Source organism: Photinus pyralis, unplaced genomic scaffold (genome assembly GCF_008802855.1).
Source record: "Photinus pyralis isolate 1611_PpyrPB1 unplaced genomic scaffold, Ppyr1.3 Ppyr1.4_LG2, whole genome shotgun sequence".
Lineage (NCBI taxonomy): Eukaryota > Metazoa > Arthropoda > Insecta > Coleoptera > Lampyridae > Photinus > Photinus pyralis.
Genome location: NW_022170403.1, coordinates 31986826 through 32007121, shown reverse-complemented (window position 1 = coordinate 32007121; position 20296 = coordinate 31986826). Strand labels below are relative to the sequence as shown.

The following is a 20296-nucleotide window of genomic DNA, read 5'->3' as shown; positions in this document are numbered from 1 at the left end:
GCTTTCAAATCGCATTTGGTGACTGCGTGAGAACCACAAACATTAATCTTTCATTTTTTTAGGAGTAAAGATGTCTCTATCCGCTGAAGAAGTTGTAACAAGAGCAAGAGGTGCATTCAACACGGGACGTACAAAACCAGTGGAATTTCGCGAACAACAACTCAAAAACCTTTTACGTCTCTACGAAGAAAACGCACCTCGACTAGCAGAAGTCCTTAAAGCAGACTTGGCCAAACACAAGCAAGAGTCCATCGCAATGGAAATAGCATTTAACACCAGTAACATTCGCAACACTCTCGCGGAATTGCGGAAGTGGATTGGTCCGGAACGACCGCCTAAGTATTTCATGAATATGTCGGACGAGGTCGCGTCGCCACTCGTGCCACAAGATAGTCGTATTACAATAGGTCGCATTGTAACACTTGTCTTTCAATATACTATTTCATGTCATAATCTGTTAGAAACAGATATCAATTTTGTAAGTTATACGGGACAAAAGATTGTTCCATTAGGTAAAATTATTGTTAACGTAAATTTTAACGGTGACACTCATGCCTTGATATTAAATGTAATAGAGAGAGGCGGACCACCGTTGCTTGGTAGGGACTTCCTTCAAAATTTAATATGGGGTTTAGTGAATGTTGAATTACAAACTGTATTTATTTATTTGATATTTTATGTGTGACCGCTAGATAGATAGAACGTTCAGTTTTGATGTCTTTAGATTAGAGCGCAGGTATAACTTGTAAATAGGTAATAAAATAAATTTGACTTTGGTTGTTGATCGTTAGACGTTCTGTTTGTGTTTAAATTTACTCAATTAATATCGCTACAAATTACACGCTACCGCTACCGCTACGAAACCATTTGGTCCAACGAGACGGATACCGCTTTTACTTTAACTTTCCGCTACCGCAAAGTCCTGTGTTATTTACAAGTTATTATCGCAAGTGCAAGTGCAATATTCACAATGGCTTCAAAGAAGATTCTAACAATTCGCAAAGAAGACCTTTTTAAAGAGCTCACCGCACTCAGTAAAAAGGTAAGGCAATGCGATTTCCCAATTATCGTTGCCAAAACATATTTACGGCGAATGGATACGCTTGAAGCATCCTTTCGTGCGTTAAACGTCGACATTATCACCTATAATGTTGATAAAGATAAAGCGGACATTGTAAACATCAATGATCTCGAGGCATTTATTGAACTCATTGATTTTATTAACAAGAACTGCCTAACGGTTATCGAAAACGGTGCATCATTGCATCAAACGTTGTCGCTACTGTTGGTGCTACCGCTACGGTTAATACTAAGGGTCCATCGCTGCAAAAAATTCAGATTCCAATATTTGACGGTGCAATTGAAAAATGGGAAAACTTTATATCGCTTTTCGATAGTTTAGTGCATAATCAAGAAGGTATTGATGACGCCACTAAGCTTCAATATTTACGTTTATATACCGCTAAAGAAGCACACGCAACCGTATCGCGCTTCATCTTACAAGATTCAAATTACGCTCCCGCTTATGACGCTTTGAAAAAACGGTATGCTAACAACCGCCGCATAGCTGCCTTTCACATACAAAGACTTGTCAAATTTGTTAACAAGGGTGATCTACTTCATTACCTTGAAGTTCACCGCACTTCGACATCCGCGTTAGCCAATCTCCAGCTCAACGATTTGGCTGATTTCATCCTCTTTCAAATTGCGTACAATAACTGCGATCCAAAAATCAAAGCCAGTTTCGACAACGAGAATGCTAGCGAACTGCCGAAACTAATTGAACTTTTGGATCACGTTGAGAAAAGAGCCCGCAGTCACGAATTGGAAATGGACGTCAAATGCGTTCTTTCTACCCAATCAAAAACCGCTTTCTTCGCGCCACCAAAACCAAATCAATCTAGAACCCACATCACGCAAGCAAGAACGTCGTCTCAACCGAAATGCAGATACTGCAACGCTGATCATCAAACCTTTCACTGTCAGCAATTCCGAGAATTGTCGCCTGCTGATCGTACCAATTTTATCAAATCTTCTCACGCCTGCTTCAATTGTTTTGGGTCACATGAGGTCAAAGACTGTAAAAGTAAAGTCCTCTGCAGAATCTGCAACCGAGCTCATCACAGTCTTTTACACCTTCCAACCGCTGTACCCACCGTGCCAAGTACTGCATCGCCTCCCGCAATTTCTACTACGTCGTCTTCCACGCCTCTCACTAGTACAGACACCGCTCAAGAAAGACCCGCAGCCGTCATGTCGTGCGTATCTACGAACCAGGTGCTTCTCGCCACCATCTTGTGTAAAATACAGGATTCGTTCGGCAATCTGCACGATGTTTGTGCGCTACTTGACAGCGCCAGTCAAAGATGTCTTGTGACAAGTAAGCTCGCAAACCGCCTAGGATTACAATGCAAAGGAGAAGCTCGCTGCATCCTCGGAGTGAGCGGAAGAGAATCTACTTCCCAGGGTTCTGTTCAATTAAGACTTCAATCCCGCTTCAAGCCCCCGGCAATTTATGTGACCGAGGCCAGTGTCCTACCGCATATATGTGATGACTTACCTACTGCAGAACTCTCGCCAGACCTCTACCGCAAATTTTCTCAGCTGCCACTTGCAGACAATCAGTTTCACCGACAAAAGAAGATCGACATTTTGCTCGGCGCAGACGCTCACGCTAATTTACTGACTGAAGAGACTCCAAACCTAATTCCTGGCCAACCTACTGCCCAAAGGACAAAATTTGGATGGGTTATCTTTGGAGCAACGCCCGAACCGCAGCCGCTATGTTCTGCTACTGCCATGCTAATTCGATCGCATCCGCTTGAATCTACGCTTACTCGCTTTTGGGAAATTGAACAAGTTTCCATGCCGTCGGCGCAAACAAACCCAGAGGACGTCATTGCTGAAGAGCATTACATCAACACGCATACCAGGGATTCTGAGGGACGATACGTACTGCGCCTCCCTTTCCGCCCAGGAACCAATCCTAAAGAGTTGTCCAACCGCAGCGCCGCTGAAAAATGTTTGAGATCGCTAGAAAGACGATTAGGGCGTCAACCGCAAGTAAAGTTATTGTATTCCGCATTCATGCAAGAGTTCATCGAAATGAAACACATGCAACTAAGTGTTTCACCATCAAGTTATGTTCTGCCACACCACTGCGTCATGAAGGAGAGCACCTCCACCAAACTGAGGTGCGTCTTCAACGCTTCCGCCAAGGACGTCACAGGGACGTCTCTGAACCAGTTACTTCTACCAGGACCGAAGCTGCAGGCAGACATAAGTGACATTCTTATTCGTTTTCGCTTCCACAACATCGCACTGTGCAGTGATATCAAAATGATGTTTCGCCAGCTCGCCATCCATCCAGAAGACAGGCAGCATCAGCACGTTTTCTGGCGTGAATCTCCCGAACATACGCTTCAAGAATACGAAATAACTCGTGTCGTATATAGTATGACAAGCAGTAGTTTTCTTGCTCAACGCACCCTTCGCCAACTCGCTGCTGACGAAGGTCACCGCTTCCCAAATGCCGCTATTGCTTTAGTTCGAGATTTCTATATGGATGATTACGTCGGAGGATCTTCCTCTATTGCTGAGGCCAAGCAACTTCGCAAAGAACTGACTGAGCTGCTCGACGCAGGATGCATGCCTCTGCGCAAATGGAGCTCGAGCAATCCACGAGTGCTTGACGACATTCCTGATTCCCACAAGGAAGTTCCGCTGGAATTCAGTACTGGTGATCCCATGCTGAAAATTCTTGGTCTATGCTACCTACCGCAAGAAGACGCGTTCAGTTATCGCCTTAAACCCTTTGAAGGCCCCGCTACGAAACGTTCAGTACTCGGTTACGTTAGTCGATGTTATGTGACCTACGTTGCCTCGTGCAACAACGGCACAACTTTTGCCAAAGGAGGCAGCTCGAATATAGGAGGCAGGGGTCGTGGGTGCTCGGCTGGGGCAAAAACTAACCAGTCACACTAAACGGTTCGTATATTAATGTTAGGCAATATTCACAGGCTTTGACATTTTTTTTTATATAATTAGGTACAGGAGGGACATCACGGCTTGAGTAGGGGACGCACAATAGTAACTTATAAGGTAGGTAACAACCTCGCAAGGGTATAATTTGCAATACAAATCTCACACAAGTGATTTGCAGTCTGACGCTCGACAAATAAAATGGACGGCTAGCGGAATAAGGCCTTATTGGGGTAGCGATCTTAGGTAAAATAACAAATGCTCATTTACGTTAGAGGCGGTAAATAGTACTTGCGTAGTTCCCTTTTGGCTTTATGAAATTTAGTACCAAACACTCAAATCGCTCAGCACCTACCCGGTATATAACAAGTTGCCGTATTAGTAGTGCTAATAAACTTTAAAGTAGTCACAATGTATTCATTTGGCAAGTGAAAAATTAAACAAGCATGAAGTGCTACGCTAATTAAGTTTGGTTTATTATAAATAGATTAAGTTAACAGTCGAAAGGATGATTAGGTACACCTGCAGCGGTGCAGCTATGGATTCCTAAACTGGTAAGTACAACTGGTCACCTCGAGTCTGGCTAACGAGTAGGTACTTTTGTTCTAGATTTAAGGGTGATCGCCTTGCCCACAATCTTAATGCTGGTATAGACCCGACATGCTTCACGACAGGAGCGGTAGGTAAGTAAAATTAGTCTGACCTTGCTTTTGATCTAATTCAAACTGGTGGAATTACGGATGTCCAAAAAGGTGGTTGAAGCCAGGGTTTTTCCACAGGACTCTTATCAGATTGGGTCTCCACTAGTCGCTATCAGATTGGGCTCGTTAGATGTAAGTATTATCTTCGCATTAATCATCCAATTATGATACTTTATTCTCGCAGAATACCAGAGAATAGGAAAGCGGCCTATGGATTAATGGGTCTTAATAAAAAGTGATCGGAGATTGTACTCACCAGTGGTATAAAGTTTAAATTTAAAACAATTATATTCAGCTCAACAACTGACCACCAGCCTCGCCTTATATCAAAATGTCTTTTCTCTTGACCCCTTGGTCAAGAATGTTAGATAAAAGATAAATTTTAAAATTGAATTTATATTCATATCCTGACCTCTATTAAATTACTTTTGCAGTATTTACAAAACCTGTAACTGCTTATAGAAAACGTTACACAACCCCCCTCCTAAACGCTGTAAAGTGTGAAATTATTCCCCTGCAAGAAAACCTTCACCTAAAATTAAGTTTCACATTCTGAATACTAACAACAAGGTTCATATTTGGTTAAATGGTCGACCATTCGGCATAACTCGAGTTAAAGTTTCCTATCCTACCTATTCTAACTACCCTATGCTATTCTAAAACTACTAATTCCTAAATTACCTTAATCCTAAATTATCCTACTTTATTCTAACTAATAGGTTTAACTTAGCGATCCTATGTAGCATGTACGTTTACCCTATAATTTTTTTGTTTGAAAAACATGTACCTAGTATAGTACTAACTCGGTCATAGTTAAATCTGTTTTTCTCTAAGTAACTTCAAAATGGATATTATTCTACCCTTAAATTCTCTTTCAAGATTGAAGCAATCTGGATAATGGATCCTAATATCGATATTTTTTTTGTTGGTTATTAACTGTTACAACAATGTAAATTGTGATAACCCAATTCTATTTTTATAATTTCTAAACTGTCTGTGGCGTACCTACGTTGCCTATTTACAGCAGCTATCCTCAGCATAACTGTTTAGATTCTGTAGCTTACAAAACTACTAACTGAATTGTAAAGGGTATTTTTTTTTTCTGCGAAATTTTGCAGTAAATCCTTCGGTAGCTAAATTTAACCTATCCTAATCCTACTTTGATGTCTAACCTAATCTAATCCTAATTTAATATCTAACCTACTCTAATCCTAATGTATGTAAGTCAGTCAGTGTTTGTATCGTCTCTAGGTTTGAGGTCTTTCACATGCCAGTTACCCATGTCTTTACCAGTTATATCTTCTAGTTGGTAAGTTAACTGCCCTGTTACTTTTTTAACAATACCTGGTATAAATTTATCTGCTAACTTGGCACTAAAGTTTTTTGCTGCATCTGATAATACATAATTTTTTTTCCAAACTGGGTCTCCCACCTGAAATTTTAATGGGCGTTTTCGTAGATTATATTGTTTCTGGTTTTTCAAATAGGCTTTACTTAGTTTAGATGTAACATCTCTATATATTTCTGAAAGTTCATTTATCTCAAATACTGTTTTCTCTCTATTCTCTATGGTGAGCTCTTCTGGAGGGAAATTTTTTAATCTTCCATAATACTGCCCTGAACATGGAATTGTGCGACCAAAATTCAAAAACGATGGGGTATATCCGGTCACCTCATGTTTCGCGTTCCTGATTGCATGTGCTATCTTGGATATATTTTCGTCCCATTTCTTGTGGTCATCTCTTACATATGAACGTATGGCCGTTGTCACCACTCTGTTTATGCGTTCTGCGTGATTTGCTTGAGGATGGTAAACAGCATTGAACCATATTTTTTCTATTCCATACTCCTTCATGAATTTTTTGAATATGGCACTCGTGAACTGCGGTCCATTATCACAGGCTACGATTTGTGGTGTTCCGAAGGTTAAAAATACATGATCTTCCAAGTATTTTATTATTGCCGCCGATGTCGCTTTTCGTATTGGATGTAGGAAAACAAATTTTGTAAACCAATCACATATTACTAGTAGGGATGTATTTCCTTTATATGACCTCGGAAGTGGTCCCACCAAATCCATTGACAATAATTGGAATGGAAAATTTATCTTCTTCTCTAGTCCCATCAATCCTGCTCTAACTCCTTGTGACGTCTTGTTGGACTGGCATATTTTACACTTTGCCACATACTTTTTTACGTCGCTTTTCATTTTCGGCCAGTAATATTTCTCTGCGACTTTGTGAAACGTCTTGTATGATCCCAAATGAGCTGAGGTTGGTTCATCGTGACACATTCTTAATACTTCTACCCGTTTTTCTGTTGGGATCACCAATTTCCATTCTACCAAGTTCGACTCTATTCCATGGTTGTTTGGTACAAACTTGTAAAGAAGATTGTCTTCTACTCTCCATATTGGATATTTATCTGGTGATTCCTTTATTCTTGTCGTCATTCTTCTTATCCACTTATCTGGTTGGATTGTTGTTATATCTATCCAGGCTACTTCTAAAGGTGCTCTTGATAACGCATCCGGGACTACGTTTTCTTTCCCTTTTCGATGTTCCACTGTGAAATCATGTTGTTGCAATTTCATACTCCACCTCGCCAGTCTGCCAGAAGGATCCTTTATTGAATTCAGCCACTGAAGTGAATGGTGATCTGTTATAACTTTAAATCTCGTTCCTTCAACATATGGACGGAATTTCTGTATACCAAACAGTACCGCTAAGCATTCTTTTTCTGTTGCTGAATAATTTTTTTCGCTACCACTCAAGGTTCTGCTGGCGTATGCTATGACCTTCTCGTCTTCACCATCTCCTTGTGCGAGTACTGCTCCAATACCCACATCACTGGCATCTGTCTGTATATGAAACATCTTTGTAAAATCTGGACTAACTAAAATTGGTGCTGATGTCAATAACTGCTTTAATTTATTAAACGCTTCTTCAGCTTCCGGTGTCCATTTTATTGCTTGTTTCTTTCTAACTTTTCCTTTTATGGTTGCTAAAATTGGTTCTGCTATCGTCGAAAATTCGGGTATAAACTTGCGGTACCAACTTGACATTCCCAAAAATCTTTTCACCTCTGTACTATTGCGTGGTATAGGCATTTTTACTATCGTTTCAACTTTGTCTGGGTCTGTGTGCAATCCATATTTATTTACTACGTAGCCTAAATATTTTAACGAAGGTTTACAAAATTCACATTTCTCCAAGTTTATTGTTAAACCTGCATTCTTGAGTCGTTTACCTACTTCTTCCAATAATGATATGTGCTGTGAAAAAGTTTTACTAATCATTATAATATCATCAAGATATACTATTATGTTGGGTTCTAATTCCGTAGTGTTTGCGCTGCGTTATGTAGACCAAATGGGAGTACTGTGAATTCGAACAACCCACGCCGAGGTACTGCAAAAGCTGTTTTTTCGCCCGATTCATCATCCAATGGTATTTGCCAAAACGCCTTTTTCAAGTCTATTGTCGAAATATATCGTGCGTCACGTAACCGATCTAGGATGTCTTGAACATGTGGAAGAGGAAATGCATCGTGCTTCGTTACCGCGTTCAACTTTCGTCCGTCGAAACAAAGTCTGAATTCTCCAGATTTTTTTCTCACCATTACAACAGGTGAACACCAGGGCGATGTTGAAGGTTTGATAACTTTTTGCTCCAGCATACTGTCGATTTCCTTGTTTAAATGTTCTAACATATATGGTGACATGGAATGATACCGTTGCTTTATAGGTGCGGCTCCTTCAGTGTTAATGTGATGTGTAACTTTATGTGTTCTTCCTAAAGTTTTGCCTCCTATTTCAGTTCTCATTTTCTCAATTACATTTTCTAGATGTATTTTCTGCATTCTGCAAGTCGTCCAACTCTTCAGCACCTCTTATCGCTGTGAGTGCGCATAACGATCTTGTAGTAGTGTAGCTATCGGTTAGGAAGTCTGATCTGATACCAAATTTGCGGCAGAAATCTATACCTAGGATAATCGCTGGGGAAATGGTATTAATTATTAATGTTTCAATGCACCTTGTTTTACCATCCAGTGTTATAGGTAATTCAACAGTACCTAATACTTTTTGAGGCGAACCATCGGCTGTCCGTAAATCAATCTGTGAGGTTGGACGAGTGATTTCCAAATCATATTTGTCTATTAAAAATAGTCCCTTACTACCCAAAATTGTTTGGCTCGCACCAGGATCCATCAACACAATTAATTTGTCATTTCCTACGTTCACAGTCAAAAATGGCCTGTCGTCTTTATTCGGATGCTTGAACGATGCTGCTACATGGATTGTTTGCTTGTAAAATTGTTTGACGTTATGTAACCATTCCTTCCATTTATTATCAATTTGTAGGTTTCGCGTCTCCGTGATTGGTTGGTGATTCTTCATGTTGTTTATTGTCTTCGGGATGGCCCGGGCTGATCTGACCACCCCCGTTGCTCGTTTTTTGACTTACATGGACCACAGCTGCTGTATCTCGTTCCTGGATTACCGCATTTAAAACAAAATACTGTCAGTTCTTCTGTGCAGACGTGGTAAGTATGCCCTGGTAGTTTGCAGTTCCAGCAGTTTAATTCGGCTTTTGCTCTAAAGTTACTTCTCTTCACAACTGCATTTACTTGCTTTTTTCTCTTTTCAGGTTCGTTATACGCTAAATCAGGCTCTAAAGGACACGAGTTCTTAAGTTGTGGATTTCTAAATACATAGTTCTGAAATTTCACGTCTTCGAGGCGTTTGCAGAGGAAATTCAGTTCTCCGACGGTGCGTATTGAAGTTAAAGCTAAATTTGTTTTGAAATATGGTTGCAAATTCTTCCTAATTAATTTTAGTTGTTCCCACTCTGATGGTTTGATAGTCAGCCTATTGAATAGATTGGTCATGGCAGCTATGTACACGCTTGGTTTTTCTTCAGCTCCTTGATAACGTGCGCGAATTTCATTCCATAGGGCATCGTCATAGTCTTCTGGTAAGAATGTATCTTTCAATTCTGTTACCAACTCTTCCCATGTCCGTATTTTTTGTCTAACTGCTCGATACCAAATCAATGCCTGTCCCTTAAATAAATCAATTGCACTATTTACCAGCTGTGGGTATGTGATGTTCCTCGCAATTCTCAATTCTTCTACTCGTTCAAGGAATGAATTGACACCCATTCTCTTTAAGTCGCCATCAAAATATACATTCCACTTGCACACCGGTATGGACTTTGCTGAACTTAATTGTGTGTTGTTGGTAGCTGGAGAACTTTCGAGATTCAGACGTCTTATGTTGTCGACAAACGTTTGCAAGTTTGGGATTTCCTGTGTTTCTTCTCCTCTTGTTATCTGTATGGTGTCGGCATGCATCAGTGTTCTATTTATTTGTGGGTTTATCTCTCTTCTTTCTTCCGGTTCTCTTATTTCTTCAGCTTCTCTTCTATCTTCAGGTTCTGGATCAGATTGACATCTGCTTTCATCTGCGACTTCTTGTAATGCGTTCATAACCTCTAGGCATCGATTGTCCAATTGCTTCACTGTTGCATAGTTTTCTTCGTTGCTCTTTATGTTCCGTATGCGGTGAAATAAGTGTAGTAGTCTTGCGTTGGCTTTACTATACAGGCTTGGGGTTTGTCTGCTAATGTACTGCTCCACCATGTCACTTAATTCTTCTAATTTTTGTTGACAGGTACTTATTTCTGATTCTGGGTCATGATCAATGATGTTGTATTTTTGCGTTAACGTTGGGTCGCGAGATTCTAGCGTTATTTTCGATCTTAGCATCTTCCGTTTATCTTCTACTGTCATGTCGGTCGCCTCTATACCTCTAAGATTGAGTTCGTAGGTGAGTTCATCAGATTTTAGACGGTAAATGTCCATAATTACTGAATAAGTATGTAAATCCTATAGCTATTGTAATAAAACAAATATAAAGAAACTTTCTAGTGCCACCAATATTGCAGAACCAAAATTGATAATCAAATTAATCAACAAAGTAAATTATACACGTTGGGCGCCAAATGTATGACCTACGTTGCCTCGTGCAACAACGGCACAAACTTTTGCCAAAGGAGGCAGCTCGAATATAGGAGGCAGGGGTCGTGGGTGCTCGGCTGGGGCAAAAAAACTAACCAGTCACACTAAACGGTTCGTATATTAATGTTAGGCAATAGTCACAGGCTTTGACATTTTTTTTTTTTATAATTTGGTACAGGAGGGACATCACGGCTTGAGTAGGGGACGCACAATAGTAACTTATAAGGTAGGTAACAACCTCGCAAGGGTATAGTTTGCAATACAAATCTCACACAAGTGATTTGCAGTCTGACGCTCGACAAATAAAATGGACTGCTAGCGGAATAAGGCCTTATTGGGGTAGCGATCTTAGGTAAATTAACAAATGCTCATTTACGTTAGAGGCGGTAAATAATACTTGCGTAGTTCCCTTTTGGCTTTATGAAATTGATTACCAATCACTCAAATCGCTCAGCACCTACCCGGTATATAACAAGTTGCCGTATTAGTAGTGCTAATAAACTTTAAAGTAGTCACAATGTATTCCTTTAGCAAGTGAAAAATTAAACAAGCATGAAGTGCTACGCTAATTAAGTTTTATTTATTATAAATAGATTAAGTTAAATGTCGAACGGATGATTAGGTACACCTGCAGCGGTGCAGCTACGGATTCCTAAACTGGTAAGTACAACTGGTCACCTCGAGTCTGGCTAACGAGTAGGTACTTTTGTTCTAGATTTAAGGGTGATCGCCTTGCCCACAATCTTAATGCTGGTATAGACCCGACATGCTTCACGACAGGAGCGGTAGGTAAGTAAAATTAGTCTGACCTTGCTTTTGATCTAATTCAAACTGGTGGAATTACGGATGTCCAAAAAGGTGGTTGAAGCCAGGGTTTTTCCACAGGACTCTTATCAGATTGGGTCTCCACTAGTCGCTATCAGATTGGGCTCGTTAGATGTAAGTATTATCTTCGCATTAATCATCCAATTATGATACTTTATTCTCGCAGAATACCAGAGAATAGGAAAGCGGCCTATGGATTAATGGGTCTTAATAAAAAGTGATCGGAGATTGTACTCACCAGTGGTATAAAGTTTAAATTTAAAACAATTATATTCAGCTCAACAACTGACCACCAGCCTCGCCTTATATCAAAATGTCTTTTCTCTTGACCCCTTGGTCAAGAATGTTAGATAACAGATAAATTTTAAAATTGAATTTATATTCATATCCTGACCTCTATTAAATTACTTTTGCAGTATTTATAAAACCTGTAACTGCTTATAGAAAACGTTACAGTTACGACCCCCTTGGGCTTCTGTGTGGAGTGATCTGCCGGGCAAAGCAGTTCATTCAGAGCCTTTGGTTGTTACGCAGTGATTGGGATGAGCCGCTACCCGAACCGATACAATCAAACTGGAAAGATTTTCTACATGTCATGAGCAGTTTACCCAAATTTCGAATACCGCGATGCTTCAATGTTGATGAAGCAGTGTTACGCCTCGTGTGTTTTAGTGACGCCTCCACGTCTGCTTACGCCGCGTGTGTTTACCTACATGTGCAGCGAGGTGAGTTCGCTGAAGCTCATCTAGTAAAAGCCAAGAGCCGCGTTGCTCCGCTAAAGACTCTATCTATTCCCCGATTGGAGCTACTGGGCAGTCTTCTGGCTTCCCAATTGATAAACTCCGTGCTGCACGCCAACCCCGGTCATGCATATTCGTCGATCCATATGCTAACGGACTCCACCATAGTACTCGCATGGTTGAAGACTCCACCGCACCTTCTTAATACATTTGTCGCTAATAGAGTTGTAACGATTCTTGACCTTACTAAGAACTACCAATGGGCGCACGTTCCTTCCGAGTTTAACGCCGCAGACTGTGCCTCGCGTGGTTGTATTGACGATCAGATATGGTGGCATGGTCCCTCTTTTATGAGCCGCAGTCCAGAGCATTGGAACATTTCCATCCCGATGGAACCTGATGAAATTCCAGAGCGCAAGGTTACCACACTTGTAGTTCAAGCAAACCCCGCAGCAACCGACTCCCCGCTAGACATCATAGAGAGATTCTCATCTTTGTCACGCCTTCAACGCATCGTTGCGAACATTCGGAGATTTGCTCACAATGCGAGCTGCAAATCCGCTAGGAAAATTGGTCCGCTATCCGTTTCTGAGTTAAGTGACGCTTTATTGTGCTGTGTTCGCATTACCCAAGCTGTTGAATTCTCCGAAGAAATCAAACAACTACAGTCCACTAATTCCAACAAAGTTCCGCTACGCCTTTCCAAATTGTCGCCCTACATCGATGAAAAGGGATTCCTCAGGGTGGGCGGTCGCTTACGACATAGCTTGCTACCATCTGAAAGCAAGTACCCGCTACTACTCCCCAAAAAATGTCATCTCTCGTCACTAATCTGTGATTATTATCATAAACAATTGTTACACGCAGGCCCCCGCCAAACGATGAGTTTCATCCAGAGGAAATTTTGGATACTAGCCGCGCATTCGCTGATTCGCCAGAGAATCTACATGTGTCGCCCTTGCTTTCGCCTCACCGCTGCTCCGCGGCAGCCGATCATGGCCGATCTGCCTGCTTGCAGAGTACAACCCGCTCCGCCATTCTACACGACCGCTTCGGATTTTGCAGGCCCCTTTGAGACCAAGGAGACCCCCCGCCGCAATAGTCCACGCCATAAGTCATACTGTTGCATTTTCGTGGACACTGCAAGCAAAGCCGTACATCTAGAAGCTGTTACAGAACTATCTACCGCTGCATTAATGGCTGCTTTTCATCGATTTTGTGCCCGTCGTTCTCTTCCTGCTACCTTACACTCTGACTGTGGGCGGAACTATCTAGGAGCCGCACGACAGCTGAAGGAAGTTACGACTTTCCTCAAGAATCATCAAGACGAACTGTACACTCAGCTCGCATCGCTAAAGGTGAAGTGGTGTTTCAATCCACCCGCTGCACCCAATTTTGGAGGAATTTTTGAAGCTGCAGTTAAGTCGATGAAACTACTTATGTACCGGCAAATTGGGAATACAATCCTCACTTTCGAAGAGCTCAGCACTTTTTTCGCGCGCGTCGAAGCTGTGCTTAATAGTCGCCCGCTTGGAATGATTTCCTCAGACCCCCGCGAGGGTAGCGACGTGTTGACCCCAGGACATTTACTCGTCGGAAGACCGTTGGTCGCCCCACCGGAGCTGTGCCTTACTGATACCGATATTAGTGTTGGATCTCGGTGGCAACGAATTCATGCTCTCTCTCAATCCTTTTGGCGTCGGTGGAGCAGTGAGTATTTGCATACTCAAATGCAGCGTCAAAAATGGACTCGTGACTGTCCTAACCCCACCGTAGGATCGTTCGTGTATATTACTGGACTATCTTCTTCGCCATTGTCCTGGCCTCTCGGTGTCATCGAAAGAGTACACCATAGTAATGACTCTAAGGTGCGTGTTGTGACTGTTCGCACCGCGAGTGCTGTGTATACGCGCCCTACTAATCGGCTTGTGTTTCTGCCGGTTGCTACATAGTTTTCGAGATAGTTTTAGTTGTTTTTTGTCTGATAGACAGACTGATCATTTTGATTTGCTGCATGTTTCGATTAACTCGAAACAGTGGGCGGTATGTTGAATTACAAACTGTATTTATTTATTTGATATTTTATGTGTGACCGCTAGATAGCATAAACGTTCAGTTTTGATGTCTTTAGATTAGAGCGCAGGTATAACTTGTAAATAGGTAATAAATAAATTTGACTTTGGTTGTTGATCGTTAGACGTTCTGTTTGTGTTTGAATTTATAAGTTAATATCGCTACAAATTACACGCTACCGCTACCGCTACGAAACAGTGAACTAAAGTTTTTAAACCAAATGAATGACATTCACCACTACGTTGTGCATAAATACCCGCAGGTTTTTTCAGGAAGGTTGGGTACATTTAACAAATTCAAACTTAAGTTAAAATTGAAACCGGATGCGATTCCGAAATTTTGTAAACCCAGACCTCTCCCTTACTCGTTAAAAAGTAAAGTAGATGCAGAATTAGATAGACTAATACATGCGGAAATTTTATCGCCAACAGAAAATAGTGAATGGGGAACACCGATTGTACCTATCTTAAAAGACGATAATACGGTACGAATTTGCGGTGATTATAAAATAACACTAAATCCGTTTATAGAAGAAGAAAGATATCCCTTACCCAACATTCAAGATTTGTTCCAAAAATTAGAAGGCGGAATCCAGTTTTCTAAAATTGATCTCGCACATGCCTATCAGCAATTAGTGTTAGACCCAGATTCCAGGAAATATACGGCGATATCTACACATAACGGGACATTTGTTTATAATAGGTTACCCTATGGAATTAGTTCCGCTCCTGCACACTTTCAGAGAGTTGTAGAACATTTGTTTGCCCACCTTGAGGGAGTTTGTATATTTTTGGATGACATTCTAATAACGGGTAGAAGTAAAAGTGAACATTTGGATAGATTAGAAAAAGTGCTACAAGGGTTAAATGAGGTAGGACTAACTGTTAAAAAGGAAAAATGTAAATTTTTTGAACATTCGATCGCTTATCTGGGGTACGTCATCGATAAAGAAGGATTGCATAAGTCTCCAGAGCGCACAAAAGCCATTCTGGAAATGCCTGCACCACAGAATGTTAGCCAATTACGCTCATTTTTAGGATCGGTAAATTATTACCATCGATTTCTAGCCAATATACCTACCGTGTTGCACCCTTTATACAAGTTATTAAAGGATAAAGCACGTTGGGAGTGGACTAGTGAATGTCAAAATGCAGTTGATAAAATTAAGCGGATGCTCATGTCAAATGAAGTCCTAGTACATTTCAACCCAAAATTAGACATCCAGTTAACCGTAGATGCGTCTCCATGGGGAATAGGAGCAATCATTTCGCATACTTACCCAAATAAGGTGCAGCGTCCAATTGCATTTGCATCAAGAACGCTTAGTCAAGCGGAAAGGAATTATTCTCAAATTCATAGAGAAGCACTAGCGATTGTGTTTGGTGTAAAGAAATTTTGCCAGTACTTATATGGACGAAAATTCACATTATGTACTGATAATAAACCGCTTGTTACAATTTTTGGTCCCAAGCATGGTATACCGGTAATGGCAGCGAACCGATTACAAAGATACGCATTGTTTTTGTGTGGATTCGATTTTAATATTAAATACATCACTTCCAATCAAAATAATGCGGATTGGTTATCGCGGTTACCGATAAATGAAAAAGAGGTGCAACTGTCTTATTTGGAACCAAAAATAGAAGAAATAAATCAATTACGGGAAAGTAACTTACTTATTAATGTTGCGGATATTAAAAGGGAGACAGAAGGTGATGAAATTCTTAGGAATGTTATCACATAATATGTAAAGACAGGATGGCCAACCAAATGTGCCAAGGATTATAAACAGTATCAAGTGATTCGAACACAATTAAATGTCGAAAACGGGGTACTTTTGTGGGGTTACAGAGTAATAATTCCCAAGTCATTACAAAATTATGTATTACAAGAACTTCACAGTACTCACTTAGGAATTGTTAAATTAAAATCTTTAGCAAGGAATTATGTATATTGGCCTTCGCTAAATAAAGACATTGAAAACCTTTGTAAGAATTGTGAAATTTGTCAAACATTTAAAAATAATCCGGCAAAGGTGCCATTGACAAATTGGGAAGTACCGGCAAACGTATGGGAGCGAATTCACATCGACTTTTTAGGTCCCATTTTTTCAAAACAATTTTTAATTATTACTGACGCGTTCTCAAAGTGGTTAGAGGTATTTCCAATGTCTAATATTACGACGCTCAGCTTAATTGAAAAATTGAGAGAAGTATTCTCCCGATTTGGTTTACCAAAAATGATTTGTTCCGATAATGGTCCACAATTTACATCTCTAGAGTTTAGAGAATTTTTACACATGAATGGAATTAAGTTCGTTACAATTCCTCCTTATAATCCCGCTTCAAATGGAGCTGCGGAAAATAGCGTAAAAACCGTGAAACAGTTCTTATTAAAAGAAAATGAGGCTAAGGTTAAAGGTAATCTAAATTCTAGTTTAAGCAGATTTTTATTCACATATCGAAATACGGAACATTGCTCGACAGGTGAAACGCCTGCTCGTTTAATGATAGGACGACCATTGAGGTCTAGATTAGATTTATTGAAACCTAATTGTAATGTTAGAAATAATTTGGATGTAAATATTGTACGTGCAAATTTAAAGAAACGACAAACGCAAAATGAGAGGTATTATAAAGGACGAAGGATTGTTAATTTTTGTAAAGGTGAAGATGTGTTTGTTAGAGATTATAGTTTCAGTAAACCTAGATGGACCAAAGCAAAAATAAATTGTAAGAAAGGTAGAAATGTTTACATTGTACAGGTGCACGGTAATATTTGGTGGAAAAGGCATGCTAATCAAATACGCAAAATTAATCATGAGGAAATGCCAAATAGTCACTTTTCACAAAATATTGACCGGACACAAAATGAGGGTTCAGAGGTCACTAATGATGTAATGTTAGATTCGCCAAAAATGGAAAACCAGGACGCAACCGAGGTTGCAGTTCTTTCTCCAGAAACTACTTTTTCGGAAGTGGAAATTTCAAATGAGGAAATTGTACCTGAACGACCACAAAGGCGACGTAGAGAACCCGATAGATTAAGGTATTAATATGTACATAATTAGGTATCGATTAATTAAGAATTAAGTTTAATTTTAGTGCGGGGGATATGTAGTGTTTAAGTTAAATTACTTGTATACAATGTAACATCAGATGGCGTAAAGGTCGCGCACAAGAACGCGCGCAGTCGATGGATGGAAATAAAAATGTACGAGTACGGACGAGTTGGTTCAATTATTTACTTTAATGGAAGATAACTTGGTGTAATCGTGATTCCTTTTTGAATATTACAATAATGTTTCGTTTTTCTGCATTTGCTTTCCCGTAGACACCGCTAATTAATTTGGGCTTTGTTGCTTTCATTCTCGCTAGGCCGTAAGTACTTCCGAAGTGACCGGCACCATATGCTGAACTCGTCCGATTCCTGGAGCTGCCGTTTACTCTGGTTGAGTTTAACCAAGGCTTCCGAGACTTTGACCAGGGGCAAGACCGTGTCCATTGGTAGCGCTCGAGTCCGTCCGTTCTGCCGACGTCGTATCCAGGTTATCGCGGACTGCCGCTGACCTGATTCATTTACAATAATTTGTAAATTTATTTTTCTTTTAATTAGATTGCAATCTTTGTTCTGTTAATTAACTATCAAACAATAAAATAAGACAGGGCGTGGGTGCGTGCAGTAGTCAATTGGTTCGAGATTTTACAATTACTGATGACACAAAGTTTAATGCAGTTAAAGCATTCAATATTACCTTTCCGTACTTCCTAATCTTGGATTGTTGTTTTTTATTAGACAAATTCCGTAAGTTCGCAATGAAATTTTCTTATTTGTAATTAAACTCTATAGCTTGTGCCAAGTTTCCACAAACACAGCCGATGTTAGAATGTCTTTGAAAATCTACCCTAAGTTTTTATTTTTAAGGTTAAGATTTATGATGACAAATTTATTGTTACCAGTAAATATCAGGAGATTTTTAAAATTGGAAATAATACGTCAGGCTTCTCTATACCAGTAACTAATGTTCTAAGAAGCTTATGACGTATATAGGTCTTATATATATAGAGCTTAATTTCACAACGTAAACCTTGATTTTTCAAGTGTTCAAAGCTATCGTAAGCACAGGAAGCATTGTGGTCCTCTACAAACATTATCTAATTTCAAAGCTTTCCTTCAAGTCCCTTTTTCGAGATATTGACGTGGACAGCAAGCAATTACGAAATAAGTAAAACCTTCTAAAAATACCACTTATGGCAATATATTGGCTTATTCAACTCGTTACAACATTTAATTATGTGGGATAATTATTGAGTATTTATAACAAATAAAGAACATATATTTTATCACAAAGATAAAGATTTTCAACTTTATAAAGCAATACGAGTAGATATTGAAAAATTACTGATTTCTTTAATTTAATTCATTAGATAATTAATAAGTAATTGCAGCTTCAGTATTGACGACTTTTTCTTCCAAATTTTAAAACACGTTCTTTCTTTATAATTGTTCTAGGTGACCCACAGTCACATCTTTAAAATTAATTGGCATGAAGACGGATTTGAAGAGTTTTTCACTATGTACACAGAAATGTAAGGCGCTGGAAAGAATACCAAGAAGATATTACAAATGGGTATACTGAACCTGAAAGAAAAAACACATACTAAAAGAAGAAACTAAAATGAAAAACGTAAAAATGAAAACAGGACTCAAGGTGGTAAGGTAAGAGAGATGGCGAAGGAATGCCTACCAACAAAGTGAACACAGAATGAAAATGGTGAGAACAAAGAAAACAAAGAATAAAAAAATTACGATTATAGATGGAAAGCGGCAGAGAATAAAAGAAACAAAAAAGAAGAAGTAGAAAAGTTAACGAGGAAACAAGATACCGGAGAGAGTATCGAATGCCTAAAAGGTCACAATAATAGCAAGGTTGAGATGTTCCAAATAAGAGGAGAGAACATTAAGATATTCAGTAGAAGGAGAAAGGAAATGCAGACTATGTGACGAGAAAGAGGAGAATATGAATCATTCCATTTTTCTCCGTCGTGGGTGAAGATAGCTAGTGTACGGCAGTACAACAGTACTCTGTAGTATCGTATGATGAAAAAATTGCTACTTATTAAAAGCCTTGATATTTTAATGTATTGGTTAGCGGAGTTTGAAAACTACTCAGCACACTGGGTCTTGATAATCGACACATTAGTATATAAGAGTACTATTTTTAGTTCTTTCTAGGTACTAAATATACACGGAATAATTTTTTGCGTTTGTGGATATGTTTGTACTCGCTACCGTCTAAAACCCCTAGCCAGTACACGGAATATTGCTACAGAGACATAAGCAAACAGGAGTTTTATTTAGTACTGAATAAGTATCAAGTAAATATGCATTCAGCTTTTTGATACCCTTTAAAGATTATACTGGCACCTTCTAAATGTCCCTAGCTAGTGCAGGAGTTATTCAGATCCGGAACATAAACAGGGAACAGCATTATTTAGTACTTCCTAGGCACAAAATGTAAATGCGGGAAGGTACGCTTCCACTGGTTGGTTGCCAAATGCCAGTAGACGGTCATTATGCAAACACAAATGACGAGAGCGTATTTTCCTCCTAATAATATTAATGATAGTACCAGGGAAAAATACCGGTAGGCACGAGATCCTTACCCCATTCTCTTTCAAATGAGTCGCCTATTGTCGAAGTCTATACAGTTTAATGAAAAATAGAGGAGCGTATACAAATACATACAATACCTTCATAAATAAAACATACAACATGCGTTAGTTAGTTTCATTCAAGGTGCCTACATATGATATTTCCTTTCATAAATAAGAAAGTTGCCATTTCGCATGCGCAAAACCAAGGTTTGCAACTGGTGTTAGATTTGTCTTTATGCCAAATACCTATGTATAAAATTTCATTTAAATGCGTTCATAAATATGAAAGTTGGCATTG

General features: G+C 39.6%; 1 protein-coding gene and 1 long non-coding RNA gene across 3 annotated transcripts; both read left to right on the top strand.

Moving 5' to 3' along the window:
- Positions 1-1104: 1104 nt before the first annotated feature.
- Positions 1105-14464, top strand: LOC116163335. The gene is made up of 2 exons (XM_031477222.1): positions 1105-3863; positions 11985-14464. The coding sequence occupies exons 1-2, from the start codon at positions 1831-1833 to the stop codon at positions 14218-14220; spliced, it is 4269 nt and encodes a 1422-aa protein (XP_031333082.1). The 5' UTR covers positions 1105-1830; the 3' UTR covers positions 14221-14464.
- On the top strand, positions 3924-5008 carry LOC116163336. Of its 2 annotated transcripts, XR_004143724.1 has the most exons (6): positions 3925-3987; positions 4054-4101; positions 4163-4227; positions 4469-4535; positions 4591-4814; positions 4867-5008. It is a non-coding gene; the product is annotated as an uncharacterized LOC116163336 (long non-coding RNA). The 2 variants fall into 2 exon arrangements; XR_004143723.1 differs by having other exon boundaries at positions 3924-3987; positions 4163-4535.
- Positions 14465-20296: the final 5832 nt, after the last annotated feature.

Coding starts and splice junctions, on each gene's coding strand:
- LOC116163335 (XM_031477222.1), top strand. CDS start 1,831: ATGGACGTCAAATGCGTTCTTTCTACCCAATCAAAAACCGCTTTCTTC. Junction 3,864..11,984: donor CTCGGTTACGTTAGTCGATG/TTATGTGACCTA, acceptor AAAACGTTACAG/TTACGACCCCCTTGGGCTTC.